The 25,430-nt window shown below is 44.5% G+C and overlaps 1 protein-coding gene and 1 non-coding gene across 3 annotated transcripts in view; both read left to right on the top strand.

The window, feature by feature from the left end:
* C5H7orf57 (chromosome 5 C7orf57 homolog) overlaps positions 1–23,631 on the top strand; it is a 171,179-nt gene extending 147,548 nt beyond the window's left edge. For both annotated transcript variants that reach the window (XM_056520260.1, XM_056520259.1), the window contains exon 8: positions 23,100–23,631. In XM_056520260.1, coding sequence (XP_056376235.1) covers positions 23,100–23,117 — 18 coding nt within the window. In that variant the 3' untranslated portion in view covers positions 23,118–23,631. The remainder of the gene's footprint in view (positions 1–23,099) is intronic.
* LOC130274639 (U2 spliceosomal RNA) lies at positions 13,050–13,236 on the top strand. Its single transcript, XR_008844418.1, has one exon. It is a non-coding gene; the product is annotated as a U2 spliceosomal RNA (small nuclear RNA).
* Positions 23,632–25,430: the final 1,799 nt, after the last annotated feature.

The following is a 25,430-nucleotide window of genomic DNA, read 5'->3' as shown; positions in this document are numbered from 1 at the left end:
CTGCAGTGAGCAAGCTTTAACCCATTCCCGCAGAATGACATATATAAATGTCATGATCTGCTGGTAGTTCACGCATCATGACATTTATATATGTCATGCAGTTAACCTAGCGATGCACGGCATCGCACGGGTTAAGTGTCAGAAGTCCCGCTGTTACCAGCGGTGGACAACTTCTGCAAGCCCCCCCCCAGGACCATCTGTAGATGGTCCTGGTCAGCGATCACTGTGATTGGTCCCTGTGGACCAATAACAGTGATCGCTGACTGGGGGGGGGGGGGTGGTTAAAATTCAGATCCCCCGCTCTGCCCACCCCTAGAAGTCGGGCAGAGCGGGGGAAGAGTATCCCGGGAGCTGCAGGGGACCGCAGCACGTACCTGCAAGAGGAAAGCACGGCAGTAAGGACCGGGGACCGGCGGCAGGAACACGAGGAGGCGGCAGGCAAGTCTAGAAGGCGGCAGTGGAAGCAGCAGTGAAAATTGCTGTAAAGTGATATTCACGGCTGCTTCTAGGAGTTTCAAAACTACAACTCCCAACATGCTCAGACAGCCTTTGGCTGTCTGGGCATGCTGGGAGTTGTAGTTTTTCAACATCATGAGGGTCGCAGTTGGGAGACCACTATGCAGTGGTCTCCAATCTGTGCTCTTCCAGATGTTGCAAAACTACAACTCTCAGCATGCCCAGACAGTCCAGGCATGCTGGGAGTTGTAGTTTTGTAACATCTGGCCTTTCAGATGTTGCCGAACTACAACTCCCAGCATGCCTGGGCAGTCTGCGTATGCTTGGAGTTGAAGTTTTGCAACAGCTGGAGGCACATGGGTTGGGAAACACTGAGTTAGGAAACAATGTTTCCCAACCAGTGTGCCTCCAGTTGTTGCAAAGCTACAACTCCCAGCATGCCCAGACAGCCGAAGGGCATGCTGGGAGTTGTAGTTTTGCAACAACTGGAGAAGAACTGTAGCCCTCCAGATGTTGCAAAACTTCAACTCCAAGCATGCTCAGACTGCATAGGCATGCTGAAAGTTGTAGTTCGGCTACATCTGAAGGGCCAGATGTTACAGAACTAGAACTCGCAGCATGCCTGGACTGTCTGGGCATGCTGGGAGTTGTAGTTTTGCAACATCTGGAAGAGCACAGATTGAAGACTACTGCACAGTGGTCCCCAAACCTCGAGCTGTTGCAAAACTACAACTCCCAGCATGCCCTTTTGCTGTCTGTGCATTCTGTGAGTTGTAGGTTTGTAGCATATGGAGGGCCGCAGTTTGGGGACCACTGTGCCTAAGTCTTCAATCTGTGCTCTTCCAGATGTTGCAAAGCTACAACTCCCAGCATGCACGGACAGCCAAAGGGCATGCTGGGAGTTGTTGTTTTGCAACAGCTCGAGATTTGCTCCACACGGGCGGGTTTACAGCGAGTTTCACGCTGCAAGTTTGAGATGCAGCAAAATTTCCACTGCAGCTCAAACTCCCAGCCGGAAACTCACTGTGAACGTGTCCGTGTGAATGTACCCTAAAAAAACTACAATATACAAAATAAAGAGTAAAACACTAGATATACATACACCCCTACACAGTCCCCCTCCCCAATGAAAAACATCAGGTACGGCACTGTTTCCAAAACAGAGCCTCCAGCTGTTGCAAAACAACAACTCCCAGTATTGCCGGACAGCCATTGACTGTCCAGGCATGCTGGGAGTTTTGCAACAGCTGAAGGCACCCTGTTTGGGAATCACGGCGTAGAATACCCCTATGTCCATCCCTATGCAAATCCCTAATTTAGGCCTCAAATGCGCATGGCGCTCTTTTACTTCGGAGCCTTGTCGTATTTCAAGGCAACAATTCAGACCACATATGGGGTATTTCCGTACTCGGGAGGAATTGGCTAACAGATTTTGGGGGGCTTTTTCTATGAAAAGGTAAAGTTGGGGTCTACTCCAGCATGTTATTGTAAACATTTTTTATTTTTTACAGTAACTTGCTGGTGTTTCTTCATCCTTTTTTTTTTCAGAAAAGGGAAAAAAAAGATGCCCAAAATGTTTAACGCAATTTCTCCTGAGTACCGAAATACCCCATATGTGGGTGTAAAATGCTCTGCGGGCGCACAACTAGGCTCAGGAGTGAGATCGCCTAAATTGGTGATTTGCACAGGGGTGTCTGATTTTACAGCGGTTCTGACATAAATGCAAAAAAAAAAAACACCCACATGTGACCCCATTTTGGAAACTACACCGCTTGAGGAATGTAACAAGGGGTATAGTGAGCCTTAACTACCCACAGGTGTTGAAAATTTTTTCATTGAAAATGAAAGATTTGTATTTTTTCACTAAAATGCTGGTGTTATCCCAAATTTTTCATTTTCGCAAGGGGTAATAGGAAAAAAGCCCCCCAAAATGTGTAACCTCTTTTCTTCTGAGTATATAAATACCCCACATGTGGATGTAAAGTACTCTGCGGGCGAACTACTGGGCTCAGAAGAGGCCTGGGCTTTTGGAGAAAGAATGTGCGTTTACTAAGCCCCCATGGTACTAGAACAGTGGACCCCCCCCCCCCACATGTGACTTCATTTTCGAAAATACACCCCTCACAGAATTTAATAAGGGGTGCAGTGAGCATTTACACCCCACTGGCGTCTGACAGATTATTGGAACAGTGGTCCATGAAAATGAAAAATTGAATTTTTCATTTTCACAGCCCACTGTTCCAAAAGTCTGTCAAACACCAGTGGGGTGTAAATGCTCACTGCACCAATTATTAAATTCTGTGAGGGGTGTATTTTCGGAAATGAAGTCACATGTGGGGGGGCCACTGTTCTGGTACCGTGGAGAGCTTAGTAAACGCACATGGCCCCTGACTTCAATTCCAAATAAATTCTCTCTCCAAAAGCTCCTTTTCTTCTGAGCATTGTAGTGCGCCCGCAGAGCACTTAACGTCCACGCATGGGGTATTTCCATACTCAGAAATGGGGTTACAAATTTTGGGGGCATTTTCTCCTATTACCTCTTGTAAAAATAGTAAATTTGGGAAAAAGCTGCATTTGAGTGAATTTTTTTTTATTATTTACACATCCGACTTTCACGAAAAGTCGTCAAACACCTGTGGGGTGTTATGGCTCACTGTACCCCTTGTTACGTGCCTTGAGGGGTAAAGTTTCCAAAATAGTGTGTATTTTTTTGCTGTTCTGGCACCATAGGGGCTTTCTAAATATGACATGCCCCCCAAAAACCATTTCAGCAAAAGTTGCTTTCAAAAAGCCAAATGTGGCTCCTTCTCTTCTGAGCATTGTAGTGCACCAGCAAAGCACTTGACGTCCGCATATGGGGTATTTCCATACTCAGAAGAAATGGGGTTACAAATTTTTGGGGCATTTTTCTTTTTTTCATTTACACATCCGAAATTTATCGAAAAGTTGTCAAACACCTGTGGGGGTGTTAAGGCTAACTGTACCCCTTGTTATGTGCCTTGATTGTAGATTCCGAAATAGTGTGCCATGTGTTTTTTTTTTTTTTTTTTTTTGCTGTTATGGAACCATAGGGGCTTCCTAAATGCCACATGCCCCTCTAAAACTTAAAATTTTAGCAAAATTCACTCTCCAAAATCCCATTGTCCCTCCTTCACTTCTGAGCCCTCTAGTGCACCAACAGAGCACTTTACGTTCACATATGAGGTATTTCTTTACTCGAGAGAAATTGGGTTACACATTTTGGGGGGCATTTTCTCCTTTTACCCCTTGTAAAAATTAAAAAACTGGGTCTACAAGAACATGTTAGTGTAGATGGGAAGGAGCGACAATGGGATTTTGGAGAGTGCGTTTTTCTGAAATGGTTTTTGGGGGCATGTCCCATTTAGGAAGCCCCTATGGTGCCAGGACAGCAAAAAAAAAAACCTACATGGCATACTATTTTGGAAACTACACCCCTCAAGGAACATAACAAGGGGTACGGTGAGCCTTAACACCCCACAGGTGTTTAATGACTTTTCATTAAAGTTGGATGTGTAAAAAAATTTTTCCCACTAAAATGCTGTTTTCCCCCCAAATTTTAAATTTTTACAAGGGGTAATAGGAGAAAATGCCCCCCAATATTTGTAACCCCATCTCTTCTGAGTATGGAAATACCCCATGTGTGGGCGTCAAGTGCACTGCCGGCGCACTACAATGCTCAGAAGAGAAGGAGTCACATTTAGCTTTTGGAAAGCAAATTTTGCTGAAATGGTTTTTGGGGGCCATGTCCCATTTAGGAAGCCCCTATGGTGCGAGGACAGCAAAAAACAACAACACATGGCATACTATTTTGGAAACTACACCCCTCAAGGAACATAACAAGGGGTACAGTGAGCCTTAACACCCCAGAGGTGTTTGATAAATGTTCATGAAGTGTGGGATTGAAAATGAAAAATGTGATTTTTTTTTTTTTACACTAGCATGCTGGAGTTACCCCAAATTTTTCATTTTCACAAGTGGTAAAAGGAGAAAATGTAATTGTAAATTTGTAAATACATTTCTTTGGAGTAAGGACATACCTCATATCTGGGCGTAAACAGCGTGCATACCAGTCTCAGAGGAGCAGGAGCGCATTCAGGGGCCTTGAGCTTCTGCGTTGCGGCCTATGGGACCAGAACAGTGGGACCCCCCCTCAAGGGGCATTACATGGGGTAAATAAATGGGGTACACTAATAAGCTAAAATGGGGTACACTTGGACATAAAATTATTAAACAGGTTATGTTCCCAGAATTATGACCCAGAGCATAACCAAAACTAAACAATATGCTCACTCCAAACCCTGTGCTCTGAAACATCATTTTGGGAATGTGATTTGTGTGGCCGTCCCTAACCTGTTGCCTCAAATGTGCACCCCGCTCAGGTGGAGAAAGAGCGCTGTGCATTTTAGACAACAAAAAAGTCCCCGATGATAGTGACTCAGTGACCCATGACCCAGAGAAAAAAATACCCCCAGAGGTCTTATAATTTTTTTTTTTTTTTTTTTTTTTTTTTTCAAGATAAGAGTTTTTTGGGCAATTTAGTGGTTTTATGGTGTTAAAATTTGAAATGTACTCTGGACTTGGTACATTGGAAAATTTAAATGAAAAGGGAAAATTTTGTACTGCATGGAAGTGTGATACTCCCTGAAGCAGTTTTTAATGCAGAGGCCCGGATGATTGGGGCAAGTGTCACATGGAGTGGTGGTGTCCTTCCGTATCCCCCTCCTGTTACACACTCTGCATTTTTTCTGGGATCGTCCCTTCTTTCCAGTGTGGGGGACTTCACCTGGAAAGTGTTGGCCTGGGACAATCCTGGCACCTATAACTTCAGTTCCTTGGGAAGTCCGGCCTGCTCTTTCCCGGTCGCCAAAGATCAGGATCTTTAGGATAACTTCTTGGAACTGAAGGTATGTCCCTGTGTTGCCAGCGTACTGGGACAGTACAGAAGAGTTGTACATGGCAACCTGTACCACGTAGACCGCAACTTTTTTGTACCATACCAGTGTTTTCCGCATGGCCATGTATGGCTTGAGGACTTGATCAGAAAGATCAACTCCCCCCAAATACCGATTGTAGTCCAGAATACAATTGGGCTTGATGACCGGTGTTGTGGTACCTCGCACAGGGACAGGTGAGCTGCTGTTACCATGAATTGTGGTCAGCATAAGGACATCCCTCTTATACTTATACCTGACCAGCAACAGGCTTTCATGGGTAAAGGGACGGGACTCACCCTTGGGCATAGGTGTCTGGATCAAATTTAGGAGGAGGCCTCTGTGGTTTTTCTGCACGGTTCCACAAGCGGACGTGGATCTGGCGGCAAGGGATGTGAACAGAGGGATGCTGGTATAAAAGTTATCCATGTACACGTGGTAACCCTTATCCAGAAATTGGTGTACAAGGTCCCAAACAATTTTCCCGCTAACACCCAAACTGGGGGAACAATCTGGGGTTTCAATACGGGAATCTCGTCCCTCATAAACTCTAAACTTGAGAGTGTACCCGGAGGTACTCTCACAAAGTTTATAGAGCTTGACGCCATACCGCGCCCGCTTCGAGGGAATATACTGGCGGAATATGAGTCTCCCCTTAAATCTGATAAGAGACTCATCTACCGAGAGCTCCCTGGCCCCAAAGTGATCGATGACCGGCCTCACTTTGTAAAGCCGGTCATAGGCGGGATCACTTTGGGGCGGACATGCCTCATTATGTGCATAATGAAGGGATTTCTGAATGGCCTCGAACCGCCTCCGTGCCATGACCATACTGTAAAGCAGGGTCTAGTATAGGATGTCCCTGCTCCAGTACTGCCTGACACTTGGCTTTTTGACCAGGCCCACCCATATGCAGCAAGAGGCCCCAAAATGTCCTCATTTCTGCTCCCCATAGATACAGGAGGGGATTGGGGGTGTATCCTACACCCTCGATCACGATGTATCTCCAGGTCAGCGGGTCACACGTTACCCGCATCACCGGAATCGCCGCGAATTGCAAGTGTGAATTCACTTGCGATTTGCGGCGATCGCCTACATGGGGTGGGGGGGGTCCTCTGATCGATATCAGCAGTCAACCCTTGTCCGGTTTCTGGGATTTTGGAGAGTGAGTTTTTCTGAAATGGTTTTTGGGGGGCATGTCACATTTAGGAAGCCCCTATGGTGCCAGAACAGCAGAACCCCCCCTCCCCCCACATGGCATACTCTTTTGGAAACTACACCCCTCAAGGCACGTTTCGTTTAAGTTGGATGTGTAAATGAAAAAAATATATATTTTCCCAAGTATTTTTCCCAAATTTAATATTTTTTTTACAAAGGGTAATGGGAGAAAATGCCCCCCAAAGTGAGTAACCCCATCTCTTCTGAGTATGGACATACCCCATGTTAGGACGTAAAATGCTCTGTGGGCGAACTACAATGCTCAGAAGTATAGGAGTCACATTTGGCTTTTGGAAAGGTTTTTGGGGGGCATGTCGCATTTAGGAAGCCCCTATGGTGCCAGAACAGGAAAAAACAAACAAACACATGGCATACTGTTTTGGAAACTACACCCCTCAAGGAGCGTTACAAGGGGTACAGTGAGCCTTAACACCTCACAGGTGTTTGACAATGTTTTGTCAAATTTGGATGTGTAAGTAAAATAAAAATAAATATTTTCTTAAAAATGCCTGTTTTTCCCTGAATTTTACATTTTTACAAGGGGTAATAGGAGAAAATTACCCCCAAAATTTGTAACCATATTTCTTCTGAGTATGGAAATATAGTGACCCCTCGACCTATGATGGCCCCGACATACGATAATTTCAGCATGCGATGGCCTCTCAGAGGCCATCGCATGTTGAAGGCAACATCAACATACGATGCTTTTGTATGTCGGGGCCATCGCATAAACGCCTATGCGGCAGCGCTGACTGCTTCAGCTGCCACCAGATGGCCGTTTACGGTGCCCCGTGTGGTCCGCTGACGATCACTTACCTGTCCTCGGGGCTCCGGCACGTCCTCTTCGGGATCCCCTGAATCATCGGTGCTCTCAATCGACGTCATCACGTCGCTGTGCACGCCGTCCCGTCATCCTTTAGGAGCGGCGTGCATAGCGACGTGATGCTGGCAACGGAGAGCGCGGATGCCGGGGAAGCAGAGGCCTTGCCGGAGCGTCGAGGACGCGGCGACATCCCGGGCAGCAGTGACGGTCCGGAGCGGCGGGGACAGGTAAGTACAACTTCCTCTAACAGTGGTCTACAACCTGCGGACCTCCAGATGTTGCAAAACTACAACACCCAGCATGCCAGGACAGCCAACGTCTGGAGGTCCGCAGGTTGTAGACCACTGTCCTATACTTAACATTGCATGAATCCCTCAACATGCAACGGTTTCAACAAACGATGGTCCGTTTGGAACGGATTACCATCTTATGTTGAGTGACCACTGTACCCCATGTGTGGACGTCAAGTGCTGTGCGGGCAAACTACAATGCTCAGAAGAGGAGGAGCGCCATGAGCTTTTGGAAAGAGAATTTGTTTGGAATTGAAGTCAGGGGCCATGTGCGTTTACCAAATCCCCCGTGGTGCCAGCACAGTTGACCCCCCCACATGTTACCCATTGGCATTTGACAACTCTTTGGAACAGTGGGCTGAGCAAATGAATAATTAAATTTTTCATTTTCACGGACCACTCTTTCAAAAATCTGTCAGACACCTGTGGGGCATAAATGCTCACTGTACCCCTTAATACATTACGTGAGGGGTGTAGTTTCCAAAATGGGGTCTTATGTGGGGGGGGGGGGTCCATTGTTCTGGCACTATGGGGGCTTTGTAAACACACGTGGCCTTCAATTCCGGACAAATTTTCTCTTCAAAAGCCCAATGTTGCTCCTTCTCTTCTGAGCATTGTAGTGCCCACACAGAGCACTTTACATCCACATATGGTGTATGGTCTTACTCAGAAGAAATGGGGTTACAAATTTGGAGGGCTTTTTTCTATTTTCCCTTGTGAAAATGAAAAATTTAGGATAACACCAGCATTTTTTTTTTTCATTTTCCCATCCAACTTTAACGAAAATTCGTCAAACACCTGTGGGGTGTTAAGGCTCTCTATACCTCTTGTTAGGTTCCGTGAGGGGTGTAGTTCCCAAAATGGGGTCACATGTGGGTATTTATTTTTTCTGTGTTTATGTCAGAACTGCTGTAAAATCAGCCACCTTTGTGCAAATCACCATCACTTTGTGCAAATTTAGGCCTCAAATGTACATGTACTCTCACTCCTGAGCCTTGTTGTGCGTCCGCAGATCATTTTACGCCCACATATAGGACATATAGAAATACGACAGGGGACTAAATTAGGGATTGCATAGGGTGGACATGGAGTATTCTACGCCAGTGGTTCCCAAACTGGGTGCCTCCAGCTGTTGCTAAACTCCCAGCATGCCTGGACAGTCATTGGCTGTCCAGAAATGTTGGAAGTTGTTTTGCAACAGCTTGAGGCTCCATTTTGGAAACACTGGCGTACAATACGTTTTCAATTTTTATTGGGGGGGGGGGGGGGGGCAGTGTAAGGGGGTGTATATGTGGTGTTTTACCCTTTATTATGTGTTAGTGTAGTGTAGTGTTTTTAGGGTACATTCACACAGGCGGAGGTTTGTAGTGCGTTTCCCGCTAGGAGTTTGCGCACTTGAAGCAGGAAACTCACTGTAAACCTGCCCATGTGAATGTACCTTGTACCCTGGGGGCAAACCTCCATCTGTTTCAAAACTACAACTCCCAGCATGTACTGACGGACTGTGCATGCTGGGAGTTGTACTTTTGCAACAGCTGGAGGCACACTGGTTGGAAAACCTTCAGTTAGGTTCTGTTACCTAACTCAGTATTTTCCAACCAGTGTGCCTCCAGCTGTTGCAAAACTACAATTCCCAGCATGTACTGATCGCCGAAGGGCATGTTGAGAGAGGTAGTAATGCTACAGCTGGAGGTACGCAACTACAACTCCCAGCATGCCGAGACAGCTGTTTGTTGTTTGGGCATGCTGGGATTTGCAGTTTTGCAACATCTGGAGGGCTACAGTTTAAAGACCACTGCACAGTGATCTTCAAACTGTAGCCCTCCAGCTGTTGCAAAACTGCAAATCCCAGCATGAGCAAACAGCTGTCTGGGTATGCTGGGAGTTGTAGTTTTACAACATCTGGAGGGCTACAGTTTAGAGACCACTGTATAGTGGTCTCAAACTTTAGCTCTCCAGATGTTGCTAGGAAACTCCTTGCTTTCATAGGATCCAGGGAGCCGCATCGCCGTCCTCTTTTACCGCCGATCCCCGCCACCGGTACTCTTCGGTTTCCCCATTCTGCCCAGCCTATTGTGGGTTGGCAGAACGGGGAAACCGAAAGTTAACCACCCCCCCCCCCCCCCCCCCCCCCCCCCCCCCCCCGCCCTCGATCTGCTACTGGTCATCGCTTATTGGCGACTAATAGCAGGGATAGGAGGATTGCCACCCCTGCCACCTCACTCCTATCCCTTCAGGGGGATCGTGAGTGTCTTGGACAACCCCAATCCCTCTTATTTTCCAGGTGACCATAGACTCGTATGACCCAGGATCGGCGCAAATCGCCGGTGTGAATTCACCAATGATTTGCGCCGATCACCAACATCAGGGAGGGGGGATCTGATGGCATTTGCACAGGGTGCCTGCTGATCGATATCAGCAGTCACCCCAATCCGGTCCCTGCCCAGCGCGTGACAGGGATCGAAATTCCCACGGGCGTACAGGTACCCCCTTGGTCCTTAAGTACCAGGGCGTCAGGGCGTACCCATATGCCAGTGGTCCTTAAAGGAGATATCCAATAGTGAAAAATCTGAAAAAAAGTACCTGCCACAGGTTAGACCTTAACTCCATGATGCCACCGCACTTTTCATTATATGTCTGCCCCATCCCGTTTGGATGCTATGCCACTGTGAAAATAGCAGCACTTCCTGGTTATGGAGCCTGAGCTCCCATCATCCTCTTCACTCTGAAAAAAATTACTTCCTCTCAAGTCTGTAACATAATGTACACCCCCAAAGCCTGCCCATATCACGCCCTACTGTGCTAAATCTCTGCCCTTCTTATTGCTCACCAATCACAGCACTCACATATTGAACCAATCACAGCACTCACATATTGAACCAATCACAGCACTCACATATTGAACCAATCACAGCACTCACATATTGAACCAATCACAGCACTCCTGCTTGAGCCTGAATGAGGACGTACACAGCTCCTCCCCTCCCCCGCTCTCTTTACACAGGACCTAATTTATCATGGGGAGGTTTCAAGTTTGTACCGGGAAAGCACTGAGAGGGGGGGAGAGGACATCCACAGCTCTTCACCTCCATAATGTTTTCAATGTGTGAGGAGACATACTGCACTGCAGGGGCTGTGGATGATTTCTATATGTGAGGAGACATATTACACTGCAGGGGCTGGGGATGATTTCTATATGTGAGGAGACATATTACACTGCAGGGGCTGGGGATGATTTCTATATGTGAGGAGACATATTACACTGCAGGGGCTGGGGATGATTTCTATATGTGAGGAGACATATTACACTGCACTGCAGGGGCTGGGGATGATTTCTATATGTGAGGAGACATACTGCACTGCAGGGGCTGGGGATGATTTCTATATGTGAGGAGACATATTACACTGCAGGGGCTGGGGATGATTTCTATATGTGAGGAGACATATTACACTGCAGGGGCTGGGGATGATTTCTATATGTGAGGAGACATATTACACTGCAGGGGCTGGGGATGATTTCTATATGTGAGGAGACATATTACACTGCAGGGGCTGGGGATGATTTCTATATGTGAGGAGACATATTACACTGCAGGGGCTGGGGATGATTTCTATATGTGAGGAGACATATTACACTGCACTGCAGGGGCTGGGGATGATTTCTATATGTGAGGAGACATACTGCACTGCAGGGGCTGTGGATGATTTCTATATGTGAGGAGACATATTACACTGCAGGGGCTGGGGATGATTTCTATATGTGAGGAGACATATTACACTGCAGGGGCTGGGGATGATTTCTATATGTGAGGAGACATATTACACTGCAGGGGCTGGGGATGATTTCTATATGTGAGGAGACATATTACACTGCAGGGGCTGGGGATGATTTCTATATGTGAGGAGACATATTACACTGCAGAGGCTGGTGGTGTATCGACTACAGGGAATAAATATCATACTGGGATGATTTCTATATGTGAGGAGACATATTACACTGCAGGGGCTGGGGATGATTTCTATATTTGAGGAGACATATTACACTGCACGGGCTGGGGATGATTTCTATATGTGAGGAGACATATTACACTGCAGGGGCTGGGGATGATTTCTATACGTGAGGAGACATATTACACTGCAGGGGCTGGGGATGATTTCTATATGTGAGGAGACATATTACACTGCACGGGCTGGGGATGATTTCTATATGTGAGGAGACATATTACACTGCAGGGGCTGGGGATGATTTCTATATGTGAGGAGACATATTACACTGCAGGGGCTGGTGGTGTATAGACTACAGGGAATAAATATCATACTGGGATGATTTGTATATGTGAGGAGACATATTACACTGCAGGGGCTGGTGGTGTATAGACTACAGGGAATAAATATACTGGGATGATTTCTATATGTGAGGAGACATATTACACTGCAGGGGCTGGTGGTGTATAGACTACAGGGAATAAATATCATACTGGGATGATTTCTATGTGTGAGGGGACGACGACTCCTGAATGACATGCTGGGAGTTGTAGTCCCTGTTATGTGTGTGTATGCTAGTGTTTCCCAACCAGGGAATGCTGGTAGTAGTAGTTTTGCAATATCTGGAGGCACCCTGGTTGGCAAACACTGGTGTAACATGATGTGTATGCTGAATAGGCTAGAACAGTGTTTCCCAACGGGGGGTGCCTACAGCTGTTGCAAATCTACAACTCCTAGCATGGCCAAAGTCTGTCAGGGCATGCTGGGAGTTGTAGTTTTGCAACAGCTGGAGGCACACTGGTTTGGAAACACTAGCATACACACATATAACAGGGACTACAACTCCCAGCATGTCATTCAGGAGTCCCCCCCCCCCCCCCTCACACATATAAATCAACCCCAGTATGAGATTTATTCCCCTGCAGTCTATACATCCCCAGCCCGTTATTATGTCTCCTTCACACACGTCCTCCCTCCCCTCCCCCCATGCAAACTTGAAACCTCCCCATGATAAGTTAGGTCCTATGTAGATAGATCTGGGGAGGGGAGGGGCTGTGTACATCCTCATTCTCCCCCTCACACTTCTCCTGGCTTACAGTTCGGCACCCACGTGACCAGGCTCAAGCAGGACTGCTGTGATTGGTTCAGTGTGTGAGTGCTGTGATTGGTGAACACTCACATTTTGAGAACTATGAGGAAAGGAATGAGGAGCTGACCACAGGCTGTAGAAGAAGTGTAGGTCGAGATGCTGGATTATGCAGCGCTTCCTGTCTAGAGAGAAATCACTGAAAAAGGTACTTTCCGTTCCAGATGGGTTATGTGAGTATCGCTTCTCGGCCTTTTGGCTAAGATCAAGTGTAGTATCTGTTCTTATCAGTTTTCATGCCGGTGGCAAACTACGCCGGTATGGGGCTGGTGGGGATGGGTGCTGCATGGAGGGTGCAGGTGTACCAGGGCTTTCCGGGGCTGGTTCTGAGGAATCAGCTCGACGGCTGCCCCGATGTGACCTGTTCCCTCCGGGTCTCGCCATGAGGCTGAGAGGGTCAAGAGCCGAGGTACTTTTGTGCCTCGGGCAGTGGCGACCCCGAGGTGCCGAAACTCACTGGGAATACTGGCTCACTGAGTTGAAGCACGGGCACCATAATCTCTTCACCTTGTGGCACTCACCTCTTGATTCCCGGCCTTCTGGCTAGGATCAGAGAAATTTTTATAGATCCGGCCGGATGTCCGTGCAGTATATCTGCACACATTCACTTATTTATTTCTTTTTGTCTCACTGTGTCACTTTTTGCGTGTTGTGTGTTTGCAGGATTTGTCAGGATGCGTTAGCCCTTCTGGGTGTCCCTCCTGGCGGTCTAGGGGAGGTGTGTGTGGCCATTAGGTTCCGCACCTCCCTGCAAACACCCCGGGTACTCCTGCTTTGGCAGGGTACCTACCGTTATCGGCTCTGCGGGCAGATACCTTGGCTGACGCCAAGGGGGATGACGGGAGCATTTGTGGTCCCCTAGTAGCTTCGGCGAAAAGGGACATCGAACCTGGAACCTCGCAGGTACCTTTTGGTCCGGAGGCGAAGGGTAAGGTTTGTTGGGGGGCCTCTCTCCTATCGGATAAGGGCTTGCGATAGACCGCATCCTTTGTGCACGTTTTTTTAGTGTAACACATTTGCACTTTTTCTTGCACTTTGGGTGATTCGAGAGCACGTTCCTCGGCTTTAGATTAAAAAAAAATTGTAAAAAAAAATGGGTTATGTGAGTATATTACAAAGTTATATAACTTTTTAAACTTGCTAATTGTACAGAATTTTTCACCATTGGACTACTCCTTTAACGGGTTAAACAAATTTTGGTACATGTAGTTATAATCTTTTTTAAGTCGTGAAATTAAATAAACCCTACATAAATTGGGTATCCTTGTGACCGTATGGACCTATGGAATAAAGGTAAGGTGTCATTTTTACAGAAAAGTGCACTGCGTAGAAAAAACGCTAAAAATAACAAAATGGTTGTGTTTTTTCAATTTTGCCCACAAATAATATTTTTTCTGGTTTTGCCTTAGATTTTTGTGTGAAATGACTGATTTTATTACAAAGAAAAATTGGTAACACATAAAACAAGCCCTCATATAGGTCTGTAGGTGGATAACTGAAAGTGTTATGATTTTTAGAAGGTGAGGAGGAAAAAAAGTAAGTGCAAAAATGGGAAAAACCCTGAGTCCTTAAGGGGTTAAATAGCTTAGGGTGCCATGATCACACTCCTTTTCTTGATACACCATTCCATATGGACATGATCTTTATTTAAATTAAGGGAATGAATATCAGGTGATGGTGGGATTATACAGTCGGGGTGTGTATTAGACATAGAAGACCCTCAATTTAAAATATTCACACCCTTACTGTATACTCACACCCTTCTTTTAATATTTACTCCCATTTTTTAAATTAAGTTCACACCCATCTGACTGATTTGCTGAATTGTCAGACTACTATGAAGAAAAAGGAAACTATAAAAAGGTTTACATTAAAAAGGACTCATTTACAGTAAAATCTCTTTTGTGTTGACCACAGGTCCTCTTTAACCCCTTAAAGGGGTTTTCCACCATAAGGTGATTTTAGTATGTACCTGGCAGGCAGTAATGGACATGCTTAGGAACGATCTGCACTTGTCTTGGGGTTAAATGGCTATGTTGTGAGATTACCATAACACCGTGGCTAGCTTTTTGTGAACTGGTATTTCCTGTTTGTTTTCTTTTTTTGACTACAAATCTCATAATTCCATATTCCTCCCTTCCACACATCAGCCACCCCACGCATTGAAACATAAATAAAGTGCATCCATTCAAAAGACCTGTGGTTTTCAATCGGGTGCCTACAACTGTTGAATTAGTTGCAGATTCATCTCTCTCACCAACCGATCCCTCCAAGCATTGAAACAGACAGGCTCCCTGTCATCAGCTGACTAGTGAGTCAGGTCTCGGCCACATTGCAACCTGGAAAAAATCTGAGACAACAGTCATTTTGTATGCTGTTAAAAATAAATATTGGGGTGAAAATCAGAAGATCAGAAGAATTGTGAGACACTGTATTATTATAATTTTTTTTTATCAATTTGTTATTTTGTCATTATTCTTGAATAAAGTTAAATAAAGGAGTAACAAGGTCAGGCCTTCACAATCATAGGTAGAAAAGTGGTAGTTTGGCATGACAAACTGAAATGGCTCGCAGGCAAAAGTCCCAAAGTTTAGACAATGGTTGCGAGGGAGGAACATATGTGGCAAACCATGAACCGGGGACAGAGCTCTATGCTACGTGTAATCATAGAAAGACAAGAGTACCAGACACTATATTATGAACTACACTAACTTTACAGCCCCTGTAGCATAGTCAAATAAAAATAAATCCTGAAATACCCCTCCCCTTAAGAACCACAGGTTTTTTTTCCACCTCACCTTCTAAAAATCAGAACCTTTAAATTTTGCACCTACAGACCCATATGAGGGCTTGTTTGTTGCGCCACCAATTGTACTTTGTAATGACATCAATCATTTCACCCATAAATTTATGGCGAAAATGCTGTTTTGTAACTTTTGGGGGCTTCCAATTCTACGCAGTGCACTTATCGGTACACCATACATTTATTCTGTAGGTCAATACGGTTGCAATGATACCAAATTTATATAGGTATTTTATTTATATTTTACTACAGGCACCAAAATTTGTATGTTTAAAATTGCCATCTTCTGACCTCTTTAACTTTTTAATTTTTCAGAATACGGGGGCAGTATGGGGCATAATTTTTTGTGCCGTGATCTGAAGTTTTTATCAGTACCATAATTGTTTTGGTGGGACTTATTGATCGCTTTTTATACATTGACCGTGCGATTTAATTAACATTTATTATATTTTTATAGTTCGGACATTAATGCACGCAGCGATACCATATATGTTTATTTTTGTTTAAATTTATTTTTTTTCATGGGAAAAAGGGGGTAATTTTTAAAACATTTTTACACCTATTTTTTTTTTGCCCCCCTAGGGGACTACTACTATTCACTATTATTATTGCCATAGCATAGCATTGATCAGTGTAATCTGTGCTCGATTGTTCCATCCTGGATCTCAGGCTTGGAGCAATAGAGTGACGATCGGACAGCAAGGAGCATGGTAAGGCCCCTCCCGCTGTCCTATCAGCTGTTCGGATCCTGAACAGCTCCGCTGAGCTAATCCGCGGTATTTTCTCCCAGTTAAGACGCCGCGATCAACTTTGAACGCGGCATCTAAAGGGTAAATACCGGATATCAGCCCGATCTGATAGCAATCAGGACCCAGGAGGTACGAAGTGCACTCACATAAAGGGAGCCAGCCACGGGAGTAAATATACGCTCGTGGTCGTTAAGTAGCAAACCCCTTTTGTTTTTTCGTCCTCCCCTTCTAAAAATCATAACGTTTTAAATTTTTCCACCTACAATATATTTCCCCAAAAAAATTGAAAAAAATAAGACATTTTGTAACTTTTGGGGGCTTCCGCTTCTACGCAGTGCATTATGTTTTCTCTTTTCTGTAGGTCCATACATTTACAAAGATACCCAAATTATATAGGTTTTATTTAGTTTCACTTCTTTAAAAAAATTTATACCTTTTTTTTTTTTTTTTTTTTACAAAAATGTGTATGTTTAACCCCTTAAGGACATAGCGTTTTTCCGTTCTTGCACTTTCGTTTTTTCCTCCTTACTTTTTAAAAATCACAACCCTTAAAATTTTGCACCAAAAAATCCATATGAGGGCTTATTTTTTGTGCCACCAATTCTACAGGGTGGGCCATTTATATGGATACACCTTAATAAAATGGGAATGGTTGGTGATATTAACTTCCTGTTTGTGGCACATTAGTATATGCGAGGGGGGAAACTTTTCAAGATGGGTGGTTACCATGGCGGGCATTTTGAAGTCGGCCATTTTGAATCCAACTTTTGTTTTTTCAATAGGAAGAGGGTCATGTGACACATCAAACTTATTGGGAATTTCACAAGAAAAACAATGATGTTTGGTTTTAATATAACTTTATTCTTTCATGAGTTATTTACAAGTTTTTTACCACTTATAAAATGTGTTCAATGTGCTGCCCATAGTGTTGGATTGTCAATGCAACCCTCTTCTCCCACTCTTCACACACTGATAGCAACACTGCAGGAGAAATGCTAGCACAGGCTTCCAGTATCCGTAGTTTCAGGTGCTGCACATCTCCTGTCTTCACAGCATAGACAATTGCCTTCAGATGACCCCAAAGATAAAAGTCTAAGGGGGTCAGATCAGGAGACCTTGGGGGCCATTCAACTGGCCCACGACGACCAATCCACTTTCCAGGAAACTGTTCATCTAGGAATGCTCGGACCTGACACCCATAGCAAGATGGTGCACCACCACATTATGGGTGTCAGGTCCGAGCATTCCTGGATGAACAGTTTCCTGGAAAGTGGATTGGTCGTCGTGGGCCAGTTGAATGGGCCCCCAAGGTCTCCCGATCTGACCCCCTTAGACTTTTATCTTTGGGGTCATCTGAAGGCAATTGTCTATGCTGTGAAGATACGAGATGTGCAGCACCTGAAACTACGGATATTGGAAGCCTGTGCTAGGATTTCTCCTGTGGTGTTGCTATCAGTGTGTGAAGAGTGGGAGAAGAGGGTTGCATTGACAATCCAACACAGTGGGCAGCACATTGAACACATTTTATAAGTGGTCAGAAACTTGTAAATAACTCATGAAAGAATAAAGTTAGGTTAAAACCAAGCACATCATTGTTTTTCTTGTGAAATCCCCAATAAGTTATATGTGTCACATGACCTCTTCCTATTGAAAAAACAAAAATGGCCGCCATGGTCACCACCCATCTTGAAAAGTTTCCCCCCTCACGTATACTAATATGCCACAAACAGGAAGTTAATATCACCAACCATTCCCATTTTATTAAGGTGTATCCATATAAATGGCCAACCCTGTACTTTGTAATGACATCAGTAATTTTACCAAAAATCTACGGTAAAACAAAAAAAACTAATAATAATTGTGCAACAAATAGTGGGTCGGGCCTGGCCTCTAACAACGGCCGGGACCCGTGGCTAATAGCGCGTGGCACTGATCGCTGAAAGTAAACCATTGCCGGTTAGCTCAGGGAGCTGTTCGGGATCGCCGTGGTGAAATTGCAGCATACCAAACAGTTGTAGGACAGCAGGAGGGTCCCCTTACCTGCCTCCTGGTGTCCGATCGCCGAATGACTGCTCAGTGCCTGAGATCCAGGCATGAGCCGTCAAGCGGCAGAATCATTAATCAATGGTTTCCTATGAGAAACCATTGATCAATGTAAAAGATCAGTGTATGCAGTGTTAAAGCCCCCTATGGGAGCTATAACATTGCAAAAAAAAAAAGTGGAAAAAAAAAAGTTAATAAAGATCGTTTAACCACTTCCCTAATAAAAGTTTGAATCACCCCCCTTTTCCCATTAAAAAAAAAATAATCGTGTAAATAAATATAAACATATGTGGTATCGCCACGTGTGGAAAATATATTATTGATTAAACCGCACAGTCAATGGCGTACGTGCAAAAAAAATCCAATAGTGTATTTTTGGTCACTTTTTATATCATGAAAAATGAATAAAAAGCGATCAAAAAGTCCGATCAATACAAAAATGGTACCACAAAAAACTTCAGATCACAACACAAAAAATTAGCCCTCATACCGTCCCGTACACGAAAAAATTAAAAAGTTATAGGGGTCAGAAAATGACAATTTTAAACGTATAAATTGTCCTGCATGTAATTATGATTGTTTTTCCAGAAGTACGACAAAATCAAACCTATATAAGTAGGGTATCATTTTGTTCTTTTGGACCTAAAGAATAAGGATAGGGTGCCATTTTTACCGAAAAATGTACTGCGTAGAAACAGAAGCCCCCAAAATTTATATAATTGTGTATTTTCTTCAATTTTATGGCACAATGATTTTTTTCCCGTTTCTTCGTAGATTTTTGTTTAAAATGACTGATGTCACTACAAATCATATGGAATTTTAGGTGCAATATTGAAAGAGTTATGATTTTTTAAAGGTAAGCAGGAAAAAATGAAAGTGCAAAAACAGAAAAACCCCTGGTCCTAAAGGGGTTAAAACTGTCATCTTCTGACCCCCTATAACTTTTTTATTTTACCGCGTACGGGGTGGTAATCTGCGTTGTCATCTGTAGTTTATTTATTTTTCTTTAGATGCCACGATCAACTTTGATCACGGCGTTTAAGAGGATAATGTCGGGCATCACTGCAATCAGTGATATCCGGCATCAGACATGCATCCCTGGAGCTGATGGCTGCCAGGCCATCCCGCTGTGATGTGCACTCATCTCCTGAGCGTGCATCATAGAAAGGGAGCAGGCACAAGGTGTTCATGAACGCCCGGCATCCTTAAGGGGTCAATAAAAATTTCTAAAGGCTGACAGCATAACAATAATACTGATATTAATAATCATATGGATCTCTTTAGTGCCAAAATATTCTGGGGATACATATACAGACAAAAATCAGATATTAAAGGAAATCTGTCATCCTGTTCACCCACACTAAACCCAATACACTGGGTTATAGTGTGGGTGAACAGGAGACGAATGCAGGGTCTCTGACTATGATACGTACCTGCAGCCTGGAGTGGTGTCCCTCTGAAGGTCCGCTTCTTTCATCGGTGAGTTGCACACAGGAGGCAAGCCCTCCTGGTTAATTTGAATATTCATAAGCTCTGATCACGTGAGCAGTTGGTGCAAGCTAAACCCAGTGTATTGGGTTTAGTGTGGGTGAACATGATGACAGTTTTCCTTTTAAACATAGGGTCCTGCTCACAAGAGCTTGCAATCTATGAGAAAATGGTCCATCCATCTTTAATTAATAGGTTGTGCAAGAGAGCATGAATAAACCAGTCACCAGTCAATTAAGTACAGTGGTCCCTCAAGTTACAATATTAATTGGTTCAGAGACGACCATTGTTGAAACCATTGTATGTTGAGACCATAACTCTATGAAAATCTGGTAATTAGTTCTGAAGCCACCAAAATGACATCCAAAAATAGGAAAAAGTGTGGATTAAAGAAAAATAAGTAGATAACTAATATAGATAAAGCATGTCCTTACATATAAAAGTAAGAAAGAGCTGCTGGGAGCTGTAAATCCGTCTCTATGTAGATGACAGGAGCTTCTTCAGGGTTCTGTACAGTACACACAATGTCCAAAAAAAGTAAAATGGAACCGCCCTTACCTGGTGTCCAAAAGAGCAGCTAACTGTGTTATAGGTTAAGAGTACTACAGAACATGTAGTACCTCGCTGTACTGTAGGGGGCGCTACCAGACAGCCAGTCAATGCATGTGCTTCAGGAATACAGGTGTTTTACCAGTGAAATTTCCTTTCTGATTGGTCAGTTCTGCCAGCCATTGACACGTTTCGCAGATCTGGACTGTCCGTAGCATTGTACTGTATTTTGGAATAAGTTTGATTTTATGGGGGAGCACATTTGATAGAACTGGAGCAGCATGAATAAAGTCTTTGTGTGACAGGAGCGAGAGGGTTAGATCATAAAAGATGTTAGCTTTACATCATTGTGTCCGTAGGGTTGTGGACTGAGATAAGGAATCAGGTACAGGAAGGTGTCACACTGTGGAGAATTTTGTGGATGATTACATTGTATTCTGAATTAAATGGGCAACCAGTGCAATGACTGGCACAGGGCTCCCCCCTGCATTGCTGTAGAGGCTGGAGAGGAATACTAGACTGACTTTTGCTTTTAGAATGGACTGGAGAGGGGAACGTTTAAAGAGGAGAAAACCAATTAATAAAGAGTTTTGGCAGATTAAACAGTAAGGTCAGGATGGATTCTGGAGGTGTTTTGGAGGTGACAAGAGCGAGAGAGGGATTTAATACAGTATAGAGAGTGATAGACAAATTAAAGTCTAGTATGACCCCAAGACAGCAAACTCGCTGCCTAAGGATAGGTTAACACTAATCCCTGCAAAATTCCACGATCGGAATTAAACGCTGTGAACATAAGTCAGTGTGAATGGGTTTCGGCAAGACCCGTCCACACTGAGGAATTTCATCGGCAGACCATTCCGCTGCTGAAATTGTCCCGTGCAATGAAGGAACATGTTAATTCTTTGCGTGGAAGTGCGCAAGCCATGCATATCCCTCAATGGTGATGGCGCAGTGCTGCGCGGTCCTACCGACAAAGTATTTTGGCAGCGGCTGACAGAATGGAATCTCTGCTTGCCCGTTTCTGAGTGAAGTTTCCGTTCAAAATACATAGTGTGAACATAACCAAAGAGTTCACGTAGTACAAACACAGAGATGGAAATATCAGGTACTTTCTATGTCAGTCTGCTCTGGACTGGAGTCTTTCTATATAAAAGTTTGCACCTAAATGAAATTGTTGCAATAGTCTGTTAAGGCGTATCCTTTAGGTACATTTCAAAAGTGACCTTGGTGATGTTGTGTTTCAAAAAGTTGAACATTTTTGTGTACAAAGATTTGAGCCATAATGATACACAAAAAGGTGCATGACCTATCCATCTATCCTGCTTGTTTTCACATTTTAACATGTTTTCCTTCCTTCCTTCCTGAAATTTCTTACATTTTAAAGTAATGCAAAAACAATAAATAAATAGATACAATAAAATCTTCCTTAGCAGACACCACCCAATAGGGGATACTTCCTAATAGAGGACAATTTTTTATTCCCCGACAAAGTCTCAAAGAGACCCAATAGGGATCAAAACACTCCCATTAGGGGACAAAACACACGCGATAGGGGACAACCAGGCTTATGTGCCGCCCTACCTTATACACAGGGCCGCCATCATGGGAGTACAGCCAAGACCCCAGTAAGAGGCTTTCTTCTTTACCTGGCCAGCAGGCTCAGGTACAAGGGCTCTCCATGGGTTTCTTCTCACATCCTCTGTGCTGCACTTACTAAAAGGCTGTGAGCAGCAGGGGCTGCTAGCAGTGAGGAGCGATACTCCTGACATCACTCGTCAGTCCCCGCTGCTGCCCACAGCTGCTGCTCTCAGTAGTACAGCGCAGAGAACATCAGGAGAGTGTTAAACCTGCTGAGAGCTCCTGCACCAGGGCCTGCTTGCCAGGTAAGAAGATCAATAGGGGGAGGAAGGAAGGGGAAATGTGATGTGGCTCAAGGGGTGGGGGGGGGGGGGGAGGATTGGGCACAGGGGGAATAAAGTGGCACAGAGGGATAAAGGGGGAATTAAATTGCACAGGGGAGAAATGGGAGATTAAGGGAGGAATGAAAGTGTACATGAGGCGGTAAAGAAGGGGTGATGAATTTGCACAGAGGGGAATTAAATGGCACGGGGGGGGATCAAGGAGAAATTATGTGGCACAGGGGGTAAGGGGGGATGACATGGCACAGGGGGATAAAGGGAGAATGAAATGGCACAGAGCGTTTAAGGGGGAAGGAATGAAGTGACATTGGAGGGATCAAGAGTGGGGATAAAATGGCACAAGAGGAATGAAATGGTACAGGGGGTGATAAAGGATGATTAAACAGCATTGGGAGATTCTACTGTAATATTGCTTGTAATCGTGTTTTCTAGGTAATTACACCCTGGAATAAGTACAGTACAGTATCCGGTTATTTAGAAAGATTATTGAGCCTTTTTCCCAATAGGTGACATCTCTCAATAGCGGACACTTTTTTTTTTCCTTGAGTGTTCGCTATTGGGAGATTCTACTGTATATTGCAAAAACACTAGGTTTTACAAACCATTGTATGTCCAATTTAACTAATGCTGAGTCTGAAAACTTTTCTTGAGAAATAATAAATGTTTTCTGTTTTACAGGTTTCAATTAACAAGTGAGGAAGCCCGCGATATCAATTCATAGTGGATTAAAAACTGGATGTTTAGTAAAATTAGAGAAAAATGCAAGAAACCTTAAGAAACAGCACACCTAAGGAAATGACTGATTGCAAGCAATACTGTCCAGTTATATGTTCACATTGTAATTATTTCTTGTGTTTCCTTGTATTGAGGTCATATAAACCCGCTTTTTTGTTCAGGAGCAGAAAAGGTCCTACCCTTTCTGTACACTATGCAGCATTGTGCAGCAATTGGTCATTGCATGGGGTGTGGCTTCACAATTTTATGATACCCTCCTCCTTTTGTCTTCTTTTTATACTTCCGAGACTTGCAGAGGGCAAAAGTAGGCACCAGAGGGGCAGAACAGATAGGGCCTTTTCTGCTCCCACAACAACAACTATAACTGATAATAAAATGGTACATTTTTCCTAAATTTGCAAAGAAGATTAAATAATCTTTACTTCTAACCCAAATTTCATATTACTTTAGTAAAATAAAATAATGTTGCGCACAAGTTTGTATATGTGTATCTTTTATTTTTTTATAAATATTTTATTCTTTTCATGTAACAACACTGAAGAAATGACACTCTACTACTATGAAAAGTAGTGCGTGGACAGCCTGGATAGCAGTGTTTAACCTCTTGGGGATGAAGGGCGTACAGGTACGCCCTTTCTCCCTGGTACTTAAGGACCAAGTGCATACCTGTATGCCCGTGGGAAAATCATTCAGCAGGCATCCCGTACAAATGCCTGGGGGGGGGGTAGGGGTCCTGAGATCAATTCAGATCGGCGACTTGCGGCGATTCCGGGCTGATCGGGTCTCTGATGACCCGATAGCCCGGAAAATAGGGATGATCGGAGCCTTCAGAGACAGCTCTGACCATCCTGAAGGATTGGAGTGAAGTGGCAAGGGTGCCACCTCCTCCTATCCCCTGCGATAGGCCGATCAGGACTTACCAGCGAATCACAGGGCAGGGGAGTTAAAGTTAATTTCCCCTGCTCTGCCTGCCCCTGGATGTCAGGGAAGGGCAGGTTAAGATGGCGGCGAGGTGCGGGGGGGGGGGGGGGGCCCTGTCAGGCAAGTGGTGCAGCGGCGGTGGTGTCGTAATGTGATCTTCACTGCAGCTTCTAGGAGTTGCAAAGCTACAACTCCCAGCATTCCACCCTGTAGATTCAGTGAATTAATTTAAAACAATTTATTATTACAATGATAGTGCTTGTGGTGTCCTTTTGTAGGGCCTTTACATCGGACTCACCACGATAAGCAAGGTAGTGAATGTATAAAATATTCATACAATAAAATAGACATATAATATTCAGGGTAAAAAGTGCTGGTATCCAGTGTGGCAAATAGTCTATATCGCTTATAGATGTATGTACGGAGATTGTGCCTTGCATGCCTTGTATGTTGATTATAAATAGTCTGAGTAGCGATGTCTCTGTATAGCACGTATCTGGTCAGGATACTGCATGCGGTAGCGTATTGGTAAGGGGTTAAAATCAATGCGCTCTGCAGTGCTGGGGTTTCCTTGTGTGTATCCCACTCTACCCTGGAAGAACAGGGATAGGGATTGGTGAGTGGGATATAGATAGTCTTTTAATTGTAATAGTAGTCTCTTAATTGTAATCATTTGGGTGCATGAGGCTGCGTTCTGCAGCGCTGGGGGCCCCTCAAATGTGGACTACTCTACCCCGGCGGCAACAGGGAAAGTTTTGTGTGGATTTGGCACACTGTGCCTCTTACCAGCAATGTCCTGGAGCCTGGTTGCCGGAAAAAGGTTTTTGCCGGGGAGACATCTGCTGGCAGACAGGATACGTACAACCCCAGAAGCATGCTCCGGTAAATTTCTTGCAAATTTCTGGTGAAATTTACCAGAGCACGCTTCCACGGTTGTACACATCCCGCCTGCCAGTGAAAACCTTTTTCCGGCAACCAGGTTCCAGGACATTGCTGGTAAGAGGCACAGTGTGCCAAATCCACTCAAAACTTTCCCTGTACCGCCGAGGTAGAGTGGTCCACATTTGAGGCGCCTCCAGTGCTGCAGAACACAGCCTCATGCATCCAAAGGATTACAATTAAGAGAATATCTATATCCCACTCACCAATCTCTATCCCTGTGCCGCCAGGGTAGAGTGGGATACACACAAGGAATCCTCAGCACCGCAGAGCCCATTGCTTTTAACCCCTTACCAATACGTTACCGCATGCAGTATCCTGACCAGATACGAGCTATACAGAGACATCGCTACTCAGACTATTTGTAATCAACCATACAAGGCATGATCTCCGTGCATTCATCTATAAGCGATA

Source organism: Hyla sarda, chromosome 5, assembly GCF_029499605.1.
Source record: "Hyla sarda isolate aHylSar1 chromosome 5, aHylSar1.hap1, whole genome shotgun sequence".
Taxonomy (NCBI): Eukaryota; Metazoa; Chordata; class Amphibia; order Anura; family Hylidae; genus Hyla; species Hyla sarda.
Note: the sequence above shows the minus strand (reverse complement) of the source record. Positions and strands in the feature narration are given on the sequence as shown.